Source organism: Anastrepha obliqua, chromosome 5 (genome assembly GCF_027943255.1).
Source record: "Anastrepha obliqua isolate idAnaObli1 chromosome 5, idAnaObli1_1.0, whole genome shotgun sequence".
Classification (NCBI taxonomy): Eukaryota; Metazoa; Arthropoda; class Insecta; order Diptera; family Tephritidae; genus Anastrepha; species Anastrepha obliqua.
This window is the reverse complement of record NC_072896.1, coordinates 74,619,273-74,638,719: the sequence shown is the minus strand read 5'-3', so window position 1 is coordinate 74,638,719 and position 19,447 is coordinate 74,619,273. Positions and strand designations below refer to the sequence as shown.

Here is a 19,447-nt window from a genome sequence, read left to right as displayed (position 1 = left end):
AGGAAAATTTGTAAACAGTTAATCTGTTGACAAATGCGGTCAAACTATAAAATTTCTTTCTTTTTACAGGAAAATTATTTTGAAAAATCATACTGCTTGCCATCTCCAACCAGGTGTGAAAGAATTGAGTCGTTCATAATTTTTATTAATATATATAATTTTATGAGTTATTTCATATGAATGATTAATGCTGTGCAGTTTTAAAATAAAAATGTAAAAAAATATTTACCATATTAGTAATGCGGCAATAAAATATGCAGTTTTTCCGGTAAACGCTAAATATTTAAAAAAATCGCATGACAACATCAATTAACCATAGACAGCTTTGTCATTGCAATGAAATTGCATTCGTGTAACTCATTAATTAAATTTCTAATCTCCAACTTTAAACCTTCACTTTTATATTCAATTTGTAAAATAGTTAAATATTAATTTTTCAAATTATTTTCAAAGGCACTCAGTTTTTACTCACTACTAAAAATAACTTCTGACCGGCCGGCGCTATACTCGTATGTATAAGTATCATACTTGTATAAGTGTGAATGTACTTGATTGGCACCACCAGCAAAACAACAGCAAGAGAAAAACAACAGCAAGAGAAAAACAACAGCAAGAGAAAAACAACATTAACAGCATCTATAACCACATACATATGTATATACAATCAAACGTAAACTTGACTTTCAGCTTAAATTACATAAGTAAGGTGAGCAGCAATACGAGTTCTCTTTTAGAGCTGTAAATGTTCGTAACATATGTTTGGGTAAGTATGTGTTTCCCATTGATACATGACTGTGAATGCATTTTGCTGCTGCACTTTAAAGTTAGGCAATCAATCAAAAAGGAATTATCGAGATTTATTGATATTTCGCAACTGATTTATGATGGGTTGTTAAGAAAATATTTACTAATTTTGATGTGAATAAGTTTTGTTAATATTTTCCGTGTCATTACAAGGAGATCACTAAAGTACAGGTTGACACAAATTAAAAATTTTGTTTTTATTTTCTCAGACACAAATTTGTTAAGGGATTTCTCCATTTCCGTTATTATAGGTTCGGAGTCTGAGTTACTCAAATCCCAAATTTTAAATGAAAATTGAATAAATAATTATATTTATATTTGTATGTATGTTTTTTGTTTCTTACAAGTAACTGGGAAAAAAATAGTTCTAATGAATTTTTGTTTATTAAATTATCCAAAATTAATGCTAATGGAAAGTTTTAATGCATTAAAATTTATAATTGTTTTGCTCGTTTACATTAATAAGTTGTTTTCCTCAGAATATTTTTTATAGCTTATAGAATAATTTTTGTAATCCATTGTGTATTATTAAGCTACCACGCAATTAATGATGCCAGCGAAATATAAAGCAATTTAATAGACGATACTTTCTCCCATATAGTAAAAAATTAACGCATTTTTTCGCATATAATTCTAGAAGAAAATTCTTAATATAATAATTCAAAAACTTAATCACTTTCATATACAGTTCACACTTTAGTCCACTAATCAAACTTAGCTGAAGTATCCCTATCATTTCGTTTCTTTTCTAGTTAGTTTACTGGCCGATTGTGTACATGGTATGTTGTTTTACATGTAAGTTTGCAGTTTTATGTTAGTGGTCGCTGTTAAAAGGTTCTCATTCGTGCAATGTCAGGCTTGATTTGATTTTAAATTGTTAATAAAATTTACACAACAAAATGCTGTTATTTTTGGCAATTTGACTTAAATTTTATTAATATCCGTAACTTTTTGCGACCAAATTACGATTCGGCGAAAAGAAAAATTATTTAAAATACCAAGAAGTGAAGTTAGCGAACGGGTATTTCTGGGTCAATGCGAGTTTTGATCGAGTTATACCATTTCTACACATGACGCTAAACATTACTAATTAAAATTGTGTTAATTATAGGTTCATTTGTTCTTTTTAACTAGCAAGCTCAGCTAGCAACTAACTTTTTTTCTTTGTTTTTTTTTTTTTTTAGTTAATAGAGATGCTAAGTATTTATTATGCAACATTTTGCTTTATGCTGCTATTTACGTATTTGATGTTTTGCCTGTGTTTCAATTCGAAATTATTTGATACCAATTTTATATGCTAAAATATTGAACGTCATTGGCGCAGTATTTCCGTTAATTTGCTATTCGCCATAAACTTAGCACATTGAAACCGGCTTTAATGACGATTTATGGCGACAGTCAGCCGGCGCAAACCGCTTCAAGTTTTATTGTTTTCGTGTTTTTTAAAACCACATTCATATGACCAGGCCTTTGTTGAAATCAAATAAATAGTAAAAGGTTGCGCTTTTCCTCTATTAAAAATAGGGGTGAGGTATGTAAATATGTCCACATATGTAAGTATGTCGGCAAATAGATTGAAGAATTTCGCTTCTAATAAATGCTGATGAATATAATATTAGCTGATGATCTCATATAGGTACCTACAGCAACAAGCATACTATATTTGTATTACACAATTTTAAAATCTACAACTAAAAAGGGATTCATTGTTTGCCAGGTAAAGCCACATAAAACTCTCAGCATTTCGCGCATCAATGCACTATGCACGTGTTGAAAAGCGATTTATATTTGCAAGCCAACATTTCAGTCCCTCAATGCTGGCTTAGTTATTTTTGTAACAAAATATTCAAACAAATGAAAAAAGAAAACAAAAATAAATCGTAACAAAATCATCCAAAAATTCTTGTTCCCCTGCTGAGTAGGATAAAGAAATTAAATAAATAAAGGATAACGTATAAAATACAAAATTTTTTATAGCCTTTGAGTAATGGCCATATGACATGCCAAATTAGGGTGTGTACTTGGCATACACAAATAAAAACACACACAAATAGCAACAATTTCGAAAATATCTGTTCTTAAGGATAAGAAAAATCGAATAAATAAAAAAAGTGTTGCCAACAAAGTTATAATGGGTAATGTAAAAAGTTCGATAACACCATGCGAATATGGCTTTAGAAGAGCATAAGAATTATATGTATTATAAAATTTATTTAAAATTTAAAAGTTTCCGAATTCTCAACATATTTTCCTCTTTTGCCATAAAAAATAGGGAGTTAAGCTGCGCAAACTGCAAAAAAATGTGATGCTTACGAACATAATGCAATGTCTAGAATAATAGCAACTAGTTTTCGTCATTAAAATTAGGGTACTAAAGAAAATGCTGAGACTGGTCGCTCAATCACTGAAAATTTTATTGGAATTATGTGTAAAATTTGGGTAGACTGACACCTATGCAGTCACGGAACTGCTAGGGAACTAAGAACACAAAAAGAAGTTCGATGTGTGGCTGTACAAAGGAAGGTAGATAGATTCATTTGAGGTTTGCACTTCGATCTCATGGTATTTTGTGCCTTCTACACATCACAGTACCTCATATACCCAATTCCCTTATTAAACTTATGATAAGGCTGGGTTGAGCTAAGCGTAATGTCATTCTTCTGCATTTGGCTGCAATTGGCCGAGATGTCTCCACCTTCTTCGCGTTATAACGCCACATTCAAGGAGAAGGCGTATTGGAGTCTCCGGAGATTGGTCGCAAAAACGGCAAGAGTCAGTGGGCCATATCCCAATCCTGCGCAAATGGCTGCGCAATCTGCAATGGCCTGTGAGAATGCCCGTAGAAATTCTCAATTTATCCTTAGGGAGCGTTATGAGCTTTCTAAACCTCTTTGGATTTTACCCCACCAGTACCTGGGCATATCACCATAATTTGGTGTCAGCAACTTACTTTAACCTTAGCTCTTCACTCCAAAACTACTCCTTGATGGTGTGCTGCCTCGTAGCAAAGAGGGGATTGGATACTATTGGTAACGAGACCGCAATTTCTCTAGCCAATGCGCCCGTTACTTCGTTCCCAGTTCTGCCCCTGTTTCCTGAGACTAACGAAACGAAATCGAGAAATTTTTATAACGGATGATTACTAGTGATAAATTCATCCAAACGGATGGTTACTAGTTATAATTTCTTTAAAAAATTGCAAATCCTCTGTAATCCTCTGGCTACTGTTCACGCACCTCAAATCAGCATATTACAACTAGAACGAAGAGAGGTCAAAACGAGCCCACTTAATAGACTAACAAGCAGTCCAATCAGATTAAGATTTAAAGGTTAACTCTTAGGCTAAAGTTAATAAGCGAATATAAATAGTAGCAAGCCGTGGATTGACAACCATGCAAGTAAACCCGCTTGTTTGGTGGAATTTAAAGGAAATGATACATTAAGAGCTACTATCGACTATCCAAATGACTTAATCTCACCTTAACGGTCGACAATTTGAGAAACTGCTGCAAGAAGTTCGGTTCCAGCGATCAGAACGCACAATGTGCTCTCTTAAAATAACGCCAGATCACAAACATCGGCAATAACGCGGCAGAGACTGAGCAAGTTTTGGTTGGGAAGCTTAGATGTATACAGCCTGTTGTGTCTGACTTGCAGCTGCTAACTATTATTTTTTCGCTCGTTACAAAATTTTTAGAAGTGGCCTTTTAGTAGTGCTCGAAATAGATTTTCATTCAAAAAACACAGAAAAGATGCACAGAAAGCATAAAAGCTGTACACGAAAAAATGCAAAAAAATGCACATATTTGATTTAATAAACCTCATTGAAAAAAAATTATTTTATTTAGTTTTACTCAAAGTTATTTCCGCACTCTTTAGACTACCCAATATTGCATAAACCCAAATCACAATTGATTTTTCTGCGACCTATAGCACGCCCCTGTTTATACTTATTCAACTTTACCCAAAACGAATTGGTTGCATGTAGCCATAGCCGGCTGTCATGGGTGCAACTCGCACTTCAAATTTGTTGCCATACTTGTACATGCATGCATACATAAATACTTGTACAAAAACAACACTCGTTGAGCAGTAAAGGAGTTGGTGCTTGTAGTAGAACTGTAGGCGTCTGAAAACCGGCTCATATTTTTACCAGTATTTTTTATTTTTTTTTTTTTTCATTTTTAATTCAATCCTGTGCGGAAAGTTTGTGAGCTGTCAGAAGCACTTAAGTACATTAATACTGATATATATTTACGCACGCACATACATACATGCACACATGCACATTTATTTTAGAAAGACTACATGCAAGCAACTAATATATAATTTGCAATCACGCAGTACAAATTGCGGACCAGTTCGAGGGTGTATGGAAATAGAGGTGAAAATAATATTTTAGGTATTAAGATCGTGAGTATCTTCCAAGGACTAGTTAAAAACTAGTTTAAGATGAGTGCAAAAAACTAATGGCATGACCACGCCCTAGTAGACGGTTGCAATATTTCGATAAAATTAATTGTGGACTAGTAGCGTGCCGAAGGTGAATAGTATTTCGACAAACTGATTTCAGCCAGGATACGCATGCTTGTGCAGCCAGTAGAATGCACAATGAGTTTGACTGTATGGCTTATTAGAAACTACATAAATAGTATCGGGTGCTTGTTGTTTTGCATGAAGGCATCGGGTATTATCCATTTGTATGTAGGCGATGATAAAAAGCCGGTGTGAAGCCTACGAGCATGGTATGTGCAGACATGCTTCGTGTAGGAAAATGAAAATAATTCAACTTGGTATTACACGCGTACTCGCAAATGTGGAATCCCACGTATTGAACTCTTATCATATTCAAATCAAACATTTTCTGACATTTACACAATAAACTTTAGCCGAAAGAAAAATGAGTGCAGAAGTGTTGCCATCGCTCGTCGTTAGACTTGAAGATGACTAAGCAAACTAGAATTAAGTTTTATAATTGAAGATAGATAGGAAGGCGTTTAGTGCATAAAACGCACGACGAGTAATTTGGGACTAAGCAACGAGACTAAAGTGAGTGAAAAACCAGAAGGATTTTTCTACTCGACGTGTTTACTGCTATGGATGAAGAAGGCCACGATTTGGGTAGCATAATAAGTTCTCAAGTATATTTAACTCTTCAGAAATATCTTCTTTTTTAAGGAGGTTAAAATCAAAATGTCAGAAACACCATCAAAGGAGTCGTCGTACCAATAGTATATGGGGCATGCTCCCACTAACACTCAACAATCCTCCTTCTCGGCTGAATTCCACCCTGGGAAAATTAGAAAATTCAGAAATATAAGTAGATTTCGCAACAAAGGTGTGTGACAACAGGTCCACTTTATCGTAATGATTGAAGGTAACTGGTCCCAATATCGAGGATAAAGAGAATCCGAGTTGAAGAATGATAGGGAGGCGTGCCTTCACACTGGTATAGTTGCGTGGGAAAAATGTGAAAATGCGGAAACGAGCGCAAGAAGAAGAAGAAAAAATTACACAAATAGCACGAATAAATTGCACAAATGTCACGTCGCACACACAGCGATTGCCAGTCAAAGTCAAAGAGAGAAATTGCGATAGAGGTGGGCGCTACCTTATAGTCTGCACATCGTGAGTCGAAAGATGATAAATTGCACAGGTCCTGCATTACTTTTTTTTAAATTGAAGCCTTTAGCGCATCAAGCTTTTGAGAAAAGGAGGCGTACAGGCATCCAAAAACACGTTTTTATAGGTTTGTACCCCCACTTTTTTAAAACCTTGACATGGTTAGCTCTGTGGATCACCAGAATCGAGTTCCGCGCACAAAGGCGTAAGCGCAGGAAACCAGTCGCATGTTAAAAAACAAAAAACAAAAGCACACGTGTAGTCGACCTGTGAAATCTGGCGAACCAATAGCCCGAAATTGCAATACCGAGAATCAACATGCATTCAGAATGGGTCTTAGTAACAATAAGAGTTGGATGTTGGTGTAGTTGAAACATACATACCAAACCAATATACTATAATAACCTGGTACACGAATGGTTCAGTAACTGGAGATGGTACCGGGATTGAGTTTAATGGTGTTTTCTTTTCTCACATTAATGACGCATTCGTTTCGCCCTCCGACAGAGCTGTAAAATTTTCGTTTTATTTTTTCAAATTGTTATACTCTGACCAAGTGGTTAACTGGACCCTCAGATCTAACCAGATGACCTCTAAATTGGCGATGGAGTGCTTTATAAACTACCATAAACACACTTTGCACGACCAATCAAAATCTGGTCACAGTGGCATTGAAGAAAATGCGACTATGGGCAAACTCCAACAGACGAGAGCATCAACTTATTTGATAGAGTCAAAGTGCTTTTGCTCTCACAGAATTATTGTAGAATAATTTACCAGATTTGCAGCACTCCAAAGCACTTTTGGGATCTTAAACAGAAAATTCTTTAAGAAATGCATGGAGTTTACCTAAGAAACAGCCGTGGAATTGTCACATAACTTTGGGCAGGATTGTGGGCTGAACTATCATCCGATTAAGCTGGGAATTTATTCTGTACAGTAGAGAACAAAACTGCAAGGGCCATACTTCAGCGATGCTCCTTACTGATTTGTGCATCTGGGTGACTATCTAAAAATAAATGGCATGATGAATTTCAACACCTTAGGGTCTATACTAAAATTCCTCTCGGAAGCAGAATTAAATACGACATATTAATATATTTTAATCGTTCCCACGAAAATCACGACCCGGATTTATATCCGGCCAAGGACTGTCACTCCAGCAGCATTCCGCGTACATGTATGGGGTATGTTTATGCTGTTATAACAATACCAACAACATCCTTCTTTTAATCCTTGAATATGGCATAATAGATCCTACGTCGCTCACCACTATCTCCAACAATTATATTAATAACGGAACATCCCAGACTTATATTCAGGGCTGTCACTACATTCGCATCTTTCAAAAAATTATATTACAACACACTGTGAAAACCTTCGAGGTCTTAACGAAAGCTAAGAATTCCCATTATCTATTAATCGGCTGCTGTACTAAGTTCTCAAAAAGCATGCAACCTATAGTTGAACCTTAAATTCTACTGCTCTGCCTACTCTACCTAAGGTTTGGACTACTATTTTCCATTAATCTCGCGGCCCCATTTGGTTAATGTTCAATCCTATAGGTCAGAATTCAGAGAACTGTTGAAAAAATGGAATTACCCCAAAACTCTGTCAGCGAAAAATGACTTTGAATACTTGTAAGAGAAGCAAGAAAATAATTATATTTGATAGAGACATTTTCAATGTGAACGTAATACACCTTTTATAGAGTCTAATTGGAGAAGTTTCGGCGTTTCAAATGATCAAGCCGCTGCACTTTTTGAGTTTATTTGTTCAGTGTAGTTTAACATCTTTTCGCCTCAATACGGACTGGCGGATTCCCAATTTCTGTAAGCAGCATTGAATCCACTGATTGTACTAATTTTGCACCAAAGCATTTACAGCCGCATTGTCTTACTGGCATAGAAACATTCAGTAGTGAATAAGTTGAATCGAATTTGTCCGGTGTAGCATGCACAGCCTGTCTGGTCTAATGATTTTTATGGCCGCCTTAAACGAGCTGCATCAACCCACTCAAAATTTCATTACACAACAATAACATGCCAAAGTGTATGCACCAAAAGTCAAAAGTCAAAGAAAATTAATTGTGCACAATTTCTTCATTAGGGTGTGAATCTATTGATTTCTCCCATATTCACGCATACAAAATTAGACATGCCCACACGACATCAACGAATATTTTCACAGTCGAATGGCAATGGCGATGATGTTAGAACTAACTACGAGTATATATGGCAATGTTTTAATTAGAAAATTGCTTCACACCTTTGAACTCGCGTGTGAATTTCAAGCCTTTTCTAGTCAGGTGTAAACTCGAACAAGCACGTAGAATTAGATGAAGATATGTATGTACAAAAGCTTAATTATTTAATTGATTGAAAGTGTTAAATAGTTGGCAAAAATGTTAAAAGGAGTGTATAAAATGAGCCGAGATAAACATTTTTTAAAAATAAAAGTTTTACACGTACTAAATAGCTTTAGAAGCACTTAAGATAATATCTGGAAAGGTATAAGAAACTTGTAATTTCATAGAAATATATGTACGAGTATAACTACGTGCGAGTATAAGTTAGACTCTAACACTAGTTTCCTTAGATTACTACCTGAATAACTAATTACATGACAACCAAGAGCAAAAAGGAAATCAATTATATTATAAAGAGTTTACGATAGACGATCAAAATTAAATAATAGTATAATTTAAACAATCAGTTATAAGAAATGTCTTAGTTAACCCAAGATAAAACCGTACATAACTCCCTTTAACCCTAGTCTTTGAGCTAATATTGCATAATCTAGTGTTGCTATGTTGTTGGTATTTATGCGCAGAGCGTAAATCGGAGTTAAAACCTCAAGCTGTTGAAAAGTGGCTCATAGTTCAGAGAAGAGGACAAGAAATACGTTGGAAAACATGCATGCATAATGAGAGGAAAATATCGAACTGCAATGGAGAATGTCGAGCACAAAATGTTGACTGAGTTCGCCGAACTACGAACTATATTACTTTTAAATTTAAAGAAGCATTAGGAAGAATCAGTGCCTCCTTCTTACGTAGAGTAATAAATAAAAACCGAATTTTAAATATTAACGCCAGCAAAGAAGTGATGGCTATAAAAGATTTACTCCTTAGATGGGCAGCGATGAGACGCTCTACAGCAACTTTTTACGCTTTAAAATAGCTTTATGGTAGTAACTACCGCTAAATGTCAAACAAATATGTCTTATTTAATTTATTATTACAATTATTTTTGAGGAATTTCAACATACTCAGGAATCTATGCATAATAGATTATTCGATCAAATTTCCCGTCAAAAATAAATCAAATCAAATTTCCGCTAAATTCAGCTCCAAGCATATTAAAGTGCTGAAGGTATGTTTGTTGATTTGTTGTTTGCATGCAACCTAAATTTATATCAGTTACATGCTTTGCGCTGGATACTCAAGGAATTTTATCAGGCAACAATTTTGCGTCATGCCTTTGATTGAAGAAGTAAAGTCTTCTTGGAATATGAATAAGGAGAGTTTCATAGCACCGCATAAAATAGAAATCAGGAGATATATGTACATACTTGCAGAAGAAAATACTTTGTGAAGTTTAACATATGGACTAATTTCTTCAAACACGATTTTTTGCTTTATAGAAAATCTGAATTTTGGTTAAAGCTATAAATTATTTTTGTAAACGATTTCACTACTTGTTCGCTCAGAGAACAAGAAGCATTTGGGTATAGTATTTGTGGCTCCTCAAGGGGTGTATTAATCTACAAATTTGCACTACCAGCAGAGGTTATGGCAATCAAACAAACTTTGAAAGATATTAGCTTGGCAAATATAAAAATAGTGAGATTCCGCATAGCTGCGATTTTTTTTTTATGTAAATAATCAAAACCCAGTTTAGATTTGTGAAGAAAAGAATTGAAAAAAAAACAGATAAAACTAGATACTAATTTTTTTATATTATCAGGCTCAGAACAAATGAAAGCAAATGTTTGGAAAGCCAGCTTTAAAAATACTATTGCAAAACTCACTTTGTGAGCTAGACCTATGGAAAATAGAAACTAAATGCTAACATGTCGCGAAAATCCCGATAAAACCCGAAAAATTATATAAAAATAGTAGAAAGAAAAAACCGTTAAATGTCCTGAAAATCACGAAAGGAATATCGAAAAATTCCGACTGGCACTTTACAAGCCCGAAAATCACAGTACACCAAAATTGTTAATTTTTAAATCCCGAAAATCGCCTTAATACAATTTAACAATTTGAAAAAATGCAAAATATATTTATATTTACATACAAAAATGCAAAATTACATTTATAAACGCATATTAAAATCATACACATTTCATCCTGGCATCTCGCGAAAATACCAAAAAAAATACTGAAAAATTTTATTAAAAAAATAGAATGGAAAAATCGTGAAACACCCGGAAAATCACATTAAGAATATCAAAAAAATCCGACTGTAACTTTAAATTGTCGAAGAGCAAAGTATACCAAAATTGTCCTTTTAAGCCCCAAAAACCGCCTTAATGCAATTTAATAAATTACAAAATGCAAAATTTATTTATATCTACTAATTCATACACAACTTTAACTTACATCCATAAACGCATATTAAAATTAATAGAGGAAAAAACTGAAATGTCGCAAAAATCCCAAAAAATATTATTAAAATTAATAGCAAAAAAACCCTGAAATACGTGAAAATCACGAAAAGTTTCGATTGCCGTATTATAATCACGAAAAATCCCGGTATTGTCAAAATAAAATCCCGTAAACCACCTTAATCCTTACCTACAAAGTCTTCCCTTTAATCCTCGGCAAACTCTTTAATACCGCACAGCAGTAAATAATATTAGTACCAGTTACGTACACATTTCAAGCTTCGATTTGCTGTATAACGCACTGTTTTTTACTTTTTTGTGTGAAAAAGGCTTAAAATAAAGCCTTAACTCCACACAACTTCATTCGTCACCAAAATACGTAAACTCCAACAAATAAATGATTTCTGTGTTAGACAAGTTCATAAACTATTACTTCTGCCTTCGTTTCTGCCGTGTCATTTTTTTCAACAATGGACAGCTGAGCGTTTCGTGGGTAGTTGGTATTGATTATTCTCATAAATTTATTTTCTTTAACAAACAAACTTAGTGCGCTTGTTTGCTTGCCAACACAGTTTCTTGGGAAAGAAACAAAAAATGAAAACAAAAACAACAAAAATAGCAAAAAGCGCAACGCAAAGTCACGCTGGCATGATATTGCAGCAATAAACTACTGGCAAACTAACGAGCCGCATTGACTTGTCTTTCGAGTGTACGAGCCATGTTAAAAGTCCTAAAGCCGAATACGAAATGAAATATTTGTTTTTCTTTTTTTCCGATAGCACGTGCGTTATTTTCACAAACAGTATGTGTTGAATAAAAATTCATTTTCTATTGGTTTTATCTGTTGAAATCGAAAAGCGTAACATTACAGTTAGTTAAATTAAAATTAAAACCGAAAATGCACTCGAATTCAACGCACGCGTTTTTCGTAAGCAAAATGAGGAACTCGTGGATTTGCCTTGTAATTGAATAGTATGCTTGAGGGCGGCATGGGCAAAAAACCGCACTAGCATGCCCTTAGTGAGCAAATACACTACACAGCAGACGCACACGAACACATAAATTTATACTAACTTTCGTAGCCAATGAAACGAAGCACAACCAATGGGCTTCGCTTTGTTACAAACCGCTGAACAATAACATTGAAAAAGGGAACATTACACCGTAAAATAACTCAAACATACATACATACATACATATGTACATATGCATAATAGCCATGTGCATAAAGCATAAAAATCACATTACGCAGAGACACACATTTTTGCTGTCATTCTTTAATAACTACCGTGATTTATCTCGGTAGACAACACGCAAATGTATTCGAGCTGGTTTAAGTCACACTTAACAACTTTTAACAGAAGCAAAAATGTGAAAAAATTCGTCGACTTGTTAGCACATTCTCAAGTGCGAATTCTCGTATTCGCAAGTGACCAAATAAAAGGCCGATATGTATGTATGTAAGTACGTAAATTTTTATGCGCGTAAAATGAAAAACTCAAATATTAAAATCTTTCTTAAATTGCCATCCCAACATGTCATCCAAATTTAGAGCTGTTTTTTTCATTTTTTTTTTTTTGTTTACTTTTTAATTATAGCTTTTTTACCATTAGGTGATGTCATGTCTGCTGTTTATTTGTTTGTTTGCTGGTTCTTCCTTCACAACAGCTACCACATTCGTAATTTATTGATTTGTTAAATACATACATACATATGTACATAGTAACTCACTTAGTGCATAAATTATTTCGTAGTAGAGAAGGAGCCACTAAGCCCACGTTACAAAAAAAATAAGAAAACGTTTTGGAACTTCTGCTGCCACGTACAAGAAGTGGGGCCTTGGTAGTTTTGGCTACTTAAACATTTCGAGGCCTAATTAATGCCACAAATGTGAGGCAGTCAACAGCAAAACACGTCTATCGCAAAGCCCATCCGATGCTTGTTCCTCAAACACGCCCTCTAAGACTCATCAATTTGAGGATAGCATCTTCCCCATAACATAAAAATATGACCCCCGCCCTTAACAAGCCACAGAGAGGCACGATAACAGAGAAGCATCGGACAAATCCTCGAAAGCAGAGACGCAATGGATTGTGAGAGTTCACACGCTGACTGATAGACACGCGTGCAGAAGAACAAACATCACTATCCAGTAATTGCCATTGGACGCTTTTGTAGCTCTTTATTCTGCTCTTTTTCATTCTTTTACATAACTTCAATTAACAAAAGACAGAAAAAGGAATTTGTTGCTCCCCACATATGTTAGTAATTTCTACGCTTTACCGAAAATACCGGATTTATATGCGAACAAGGACTGTCACTTCAGCAACATTCACCCAACATTCATGTGGAATATTTATACTGTTACAACAACAGCAACAACGAAGAAGTCCTAGAGGCTATGCCCGATTACGACAAGGTCCGAGCAATAAAATCGCGCAAGATCCGAACAATAAAGTCAGTTGTAGCTACCGGCTGACCTCTTCAAAAGAGACGATGATCAGAAAGATGCACGTAGCCCATGACTAAATTACAAATCAATTTTAGAAAAATTTGCTCCGATCTCTCTGAACCTACCAAAATTCCTTTAATGTGCTTTCTTTAAACCCACATTGAAAACAGGTTGTAGCATGCGAAGAATATATATAGAATATATATATTGTAGTAAGTTGAAATTCCCTAGCAAGGCTTCGGCGCTTTTGAAATCGCATAAATCTCATACAGAAATAAAATCAGCACACTTTATGTAAGTCTTGGCTTTAGCTGGGCTAATATTTTCGTTAGAAAGTATCGAAATACCCCAAAGTTGTGAAATAGCAGAGATACCTTCCTTAATGAGATGCCTTTTCGTTGGTCTCTAATATAAAAAGCCATAAAAAAGTATGTTTAAATTATTTCTAAAAGCATTCCAACAATTTGGCAAAATTTTTAAAAACTTAAAAACACTCACACAAAACTATCCGAACCAAAATTACGCCAAAGCTTTGTAAGTTCGGTGTGAAATCCTAACATAATATTTATGAGAATATTTTAATATTTATTAATAGTTTTCTTTCTTTTATTTACCTCTCTTCTCCCTGATATGACTGTCGTATTGGGAGTTGCTGCGGGCGAAATTAATCGCTGCCATTGTGGATTGGAATTCTTGGTATTCGTCTTGAGTACTTTGTTGTTGTAGTGTCTGATGTCCTGTCAGACTCTTACCGAAAGTACTGCTGGCAGTTGTCGTTGAAGAGGTTGTTGGCGTATGTATTGCACTAGCACTTGCACTCGCACTTGCACTTGAACACTGACTGTGACTTTGACTCTGACTCACTCCGGTTGCTCCAGCTACTGCTGTCTGGCTTGGCTCCATACGTGTGGGCACAATTACCAGATTCTTTGCAGCCACACCTTCAGTATCTGAGTCGTCACTTAATTCACCTTTCAGTAGGCTTTCGCCTTTTGACTGTCCAACCGTGGTTCCACCGATTTGCACATTCGCACCGGATAAAGCTAAACCGGTCGGCCGCGTTAATTTCCCAACGATAACTTGACGTTGTTGTTCTTCTTGTAGTTCGCGATCTTCGCTTGCATACCTCCTACTGGTAACTGTGGTCGTTGTCGTTTTCTTTTTCGTGCTAACAACTCGTTGCGATTCTTCCGCTGAAGAACCGTGCGATTGGCCCGTCTCTAATGCACTAGACGTATGCGTACCAGGTTTTGTTTGTCCTGTCGCGGCCTCTCCTGTTGGTGCACTGATTGTAACTGTTTTGCCTGAATGCGTTGACTTTGTCATTTGCCATGGTGTTTGTTGATGATATGCCTGTTCTTGTTGTATTTGTGTTTTAGAAACCACATTCTCCACACCGTTTTCGCTGTCCATTTGTTGTTCCTGCCGTTGCTGTTGGTAATACCATTGGCTGGGCTGTTGCAAATCCGCTTGTTGTTGATGAGGATGGTGGTGGTGGTGGTGGGTGCTACCAACCGTAATGTCAATGTTACCAGGTGACGTTTCCATCGCAACGTTATACATTGCACCCGCAGGCAGGCCACCACCGCCGTCTGGACTGCGAGCTAACTGACGTATGCGCGCCTGAACCGAGTCAGTAAAGTCGTAGCTTTCGTGATGTGTACTCAACTCGTTCGTTTCATCTTCGAGACGTATGAGGATACGGCGGCCACCGGCCATCATGTCAATAGACCGTGGTGGTGTTGCACTGGCGCGACCGCTTAAAGAACGCGGCACTGAACTCTCACGTTCGCTTTCGGATGTCTCGAAGAAGGGGCGTTCTTCACGCTGTGGTGAACAACGTGGTGATACATATCCTGCACCATGGCGAAAGATTTTCTCTTCATGCTTGCGTCCATCACTTGTCATGGACGATGTCACAATGGTGCGCACACCATCAGCAGCATTTACTTCACGTACTGTCTTTTCAGATTCCAGAAAACGCGCAGATGCGTTTTTCGGATCGCCAGGACTCACTGGACTAATCGGATGTCCGCGGCTTGTTGTTGTGCGCAATATAACGTTAAAGGGGCTACCTGCGGTTGTCGAAGTCTCTTCATATTGCTGCGAACTAGTTGAAAGGTCCTTTTTTACAATACGATGCGTTGTACGAAGTGTCACATTAAAAGGACTATCCGGTGTATCACCTGCGTCAACATATCCCGTTTCATCGCCTGGACTTAATTTGGTAGTCGTGCGCAGTGTCACATTAAAGGGCAGTGCGGTATACTCTTCTTGTACCTCTACACGACGTGGAGAAGGTTGTGGGGTGTGGCGTAACTGCACCTGTTGAAATGCAAGCTTAGCCGCCTCAGCCTCCGCTAACCCACGTTGTCGTTCTCTACGAAGTCTTTTCTCAATTTCCAGCACATCAATATCAAAAGGATTATCCAGTGTCTCTCGAACGGTGGTAAAGGTTTGAGTTGAGTGTTCCGCACTAGGAGTTGAAGTTTGCACGAATTCGCGGCGCAACTCGTCTGCACTTTCATCCGGTGAGCGTTTAAGGCTGCCACCAGAGGACCAAACCTTTTCATACTCAGCCACTTTTTGACGCAAACGGTGCGGAGTGGTCGGCGAGTCCAGATCTTCATCTGCCACGTATTGCATAGAACTCGAACTTGAGCTGCTCTCATGGAATTCCGTCGAGTGGTGTATAACTTTACGTGAGGTATACGTGCGCGTAATTGTCGATGTTTCCAGCTGTTCACGTACGTCATCTCCTATAATAGTTCTGGTATCAGCTGCAACTGGTTCTGGCGTTGCCGCTGCACTATTAGATGGTGCCTCGTCAGCTGCGCGATTTAAATGCCTCTTGCGAGCAGCTGGAATGGGCGGAGGTGCCGCTGCTGCATCATAATCCTCAACGTTGGTACCACGGGCTCGACCCCCAGCATTTGATTGTGATATGGGTGGGTCTTTATTTTTTCCTGGATCTCTGTCCATGACATCGATATGTTTGTTGCTGCGTTTGTCATGTACGTCCAATCTGCAGGACAACACATTGAGGTTGTCTCAGTGCGTTTTACGTCGCTCTATACACAGTTTTCTCGAAATGCTGCTGGTGTGGAATGTGGAGAAAATGTAGGAAAATCGATTTTTCTCACGAGCACATAACGCCTTCGATATGCGATTGGCTCTGAAACCTGCAGGAATTTATATTCACACAATAAGATTTTGGCATGCGCGTGCCAAAGCAAACTTAACAAAAATAACACCACAAACTCTAAATGTTAAGTTAATTTAATTGCGTCTTGGTGTGATAAGCAGCACCGCGTCGTGGGCAATAGTAAAAAAACAACCGTTTAACAAACACAATTCACTTTTAAACGCACTTTTTCACGTTATTACTCCCTTTCAATTGAAGGGCTCTCAAAATTACATTAATTAATTTTTCAATTTTCTCTTATTTTCGTATTCGTTGATTGATAAATTTTTTCTCAATATCTTTTTTTTTTTTCAAACTACAGTGCAAGTGCTGTACATATATATTTTACCGTAAGCTTGAACGGTTTATAATTCTACTCGTTTATTTTATTAATTTAGTCACATAAAAATGCTAATTCACACAAATGGCGTTCGCTTAAGTAGTAGCCTTTTCACAACTACCTCATTCAATTTTTTTTTTTCAAGGGGAATGCAAAATATATTAAGTAGAAAAATATATGTATATAATTTTGTGCGTTTCTTCGCCTTTTCGCTGTATTATTTCCAATCCGTTGCAGTAGAAAGCCGGTTCGATACTAAAACCGAGACTAGCTATATAAACCTAATGTGCTGCTACACCTTTTCTCGTTGCTCCAAAGCGCCAGCGATACGAAGTCCCAGCTTCATTGTGAGCGCAACCATGGAGAAGCATACATCGATTTTTGAACGGAAATGAGACACACTGAAAGCGCTCAGCAAGCGTGCTTACAAATATACTCGTATACGTGCATGTACCTATGTAGTATAAGCACAGAGAGCATCGGTATTTACCGGAGCTTCTTACTACGTTTTACGTTCGGCTACAACCACCACTGCAACACCAGTAACATACCAGTGCAATCTCATATAAAAGTAAGTGGACTCATGTGCGGGCATAAACAGCGGCTAGGAGACGCTCGTAAAACTGTGCCAGCGCACGTCCACTTGGGGTTGATAAGAACAACAACAATAAGTGCATGGATAAGCACACGTTAGCTGTAGTAGCTCTCTTTATAATGTTTGTTGGCATGCTTTGTGGGCCACAGTCAGCACGCTTTAGTGAGAGGGTTTGTTTTGAATGTGACATCACCATCGTAAACATTTCACGCGTATTCGACGAAAAGCAAACGAATATAAAAAAATCACCTTTACACTACATAGTAAGTATGTAGACTTTTGAGATGCAAGGGGTAAATATTAGGCATTATTTTATGAAACAAGTGCGTCTTAAAAAAGATTCAACTACGAGTAAAGAGCAAAATTAAAGCAACAGTGTACCGTGTCTTTTCCCATATTTTAGCCCTTGTGGTATTATTCTAAATGGCATTGACTGTATTTGATACAGAGCTCTTCTGTCTGTCTCAAAATATTTAATATACCAAGCCGCATTTCCAACGATATGTGTTCGGGTTCTTCACATTGACCGTTAAACAATGCCAGTCTTGCGGTTTACCAGTTAGAGCAGTTATTTTCACGACTTCAATTTAGACGTCATAGAAATGCTTGTAAACATCGTTTACGCTGAGGTTACAGGTTACTATAAATATACTTAGAATATATATGTATGTACATATGTACATTAGGATGCGTCACTTTGCATACTAAACGAAAAGTAATATTTTTCCTTCAGAATTATAAAACTTATTATATGTTAAGACTTCTGCCAAAATATTAGCAGACCTACACAAATCTCCTTATTTTAAACATTTAATGTTAAAACATTTTTTATGCAGCGCTTAAAACCTTCTATCATCTAAGGTGATGATTTGGAAAAAAAATATTTTTAAAAACTAGTTTCGTTTATGTACATATACTTAAAACTATTAGAAGTAAACAGCAATAACAAAATATCAACATTTCATTACCTAGTACCCGGCCACTAATCTAATAACGATTTCAAATTCAGCAGAGGCTGAGATATACATATGTAACAACTGATTTTATTTCTTTTCGGTATTATAACCATATATTGATTGTTCTAAAAATATCCTCTTTACAAGTATAAACAACAACTTTAAGATTAGATATTTGCAGTTGCTAGTTGCATAGATCGCATTGATAACACTGCATACACAGAGCATTGAATTATCAGTTCATATTTATCAATACAATTATTGCAAACTTACTAACTAAGGTATATACTATATATGTATATAATGCATATACATATGTATGTATGTGGATAGTATACATGTGTAGCATAATATTTGCGACTAGTTTTGTTCACCAACAAAAGCAAATCTCAAAAAGATCTCTCTAGATTAATAAGCACTAAGCTCTTGTGCATTTAGTTCAACAATTGACAAAAGCAATGTCAACAAAACCACAATACAGTTGTTCAGAATTTCATTACATTCTCATTACACTTTCGTTATTGTACAAGGTCAGTTTGGATATTGAATACCTTAGTGTATTTATGTACTGTATTAATTGTGTAGAAATACATATATAATACTCGCATATGTACATAGAGTACGTATGAGCTTCTACGTTGATGGCAGAACATACCTATGATATAATTACGTATGTATGTATGTATTATCGGAGCCTCAAGCATTCCCCGCAGGCATATAATCACACTACAAACACGCATCGCTTAATAGGTCATCATTTATTTTTTACCCAGTGTACCCGATTACAAGTGTACCCTCAATATAAACATGCATAGGTGTGTGTAAAATACATACATTAATATATATGTGTGCGCGCACTATGAATGCTCTTGTTCGTTGACAC

At 36.4% G+C, this 19,447-nt stretch overlaps 1 protein-coding gene across 9 annotated transcripts in view; it reads right to left on the bottom strand.

The window, feature by feature from the left end:
• LOC129247419 (muscle-specific protein 300 kDa) overlaps positions 1–19,447 on the bottom strand; it is a 290,571-nt gene that overhangs the window by 238,819 nt on the left and 32,305 nt on the right. For 4 of the 9 annotated variants that reach the window (XM_054886538.1, XM_054886539.1, XM_054886542.1 and 1 more), the window contains exon 1: positions 14,104–16,592. The exons of 2 other annotated variants lie outside the window; for them this stretch is intronic. In XM_054886538.1, coding sequence (XP_054742513.1) covers positions 14,104–16,471 — 2,368 coding nt within the window. In that variant the 5' untranslated portion in view covers positions 16,472–16,592. Of the gene's footprint in view, positions 1–14,103; positions 16,613–19,447 lie in introns of those variants that run through there. 3 more of the 9 variants (XM_054886540.1, XM_054886541.1, XM_054886544.1) reach the window with 2 other exon arrangements.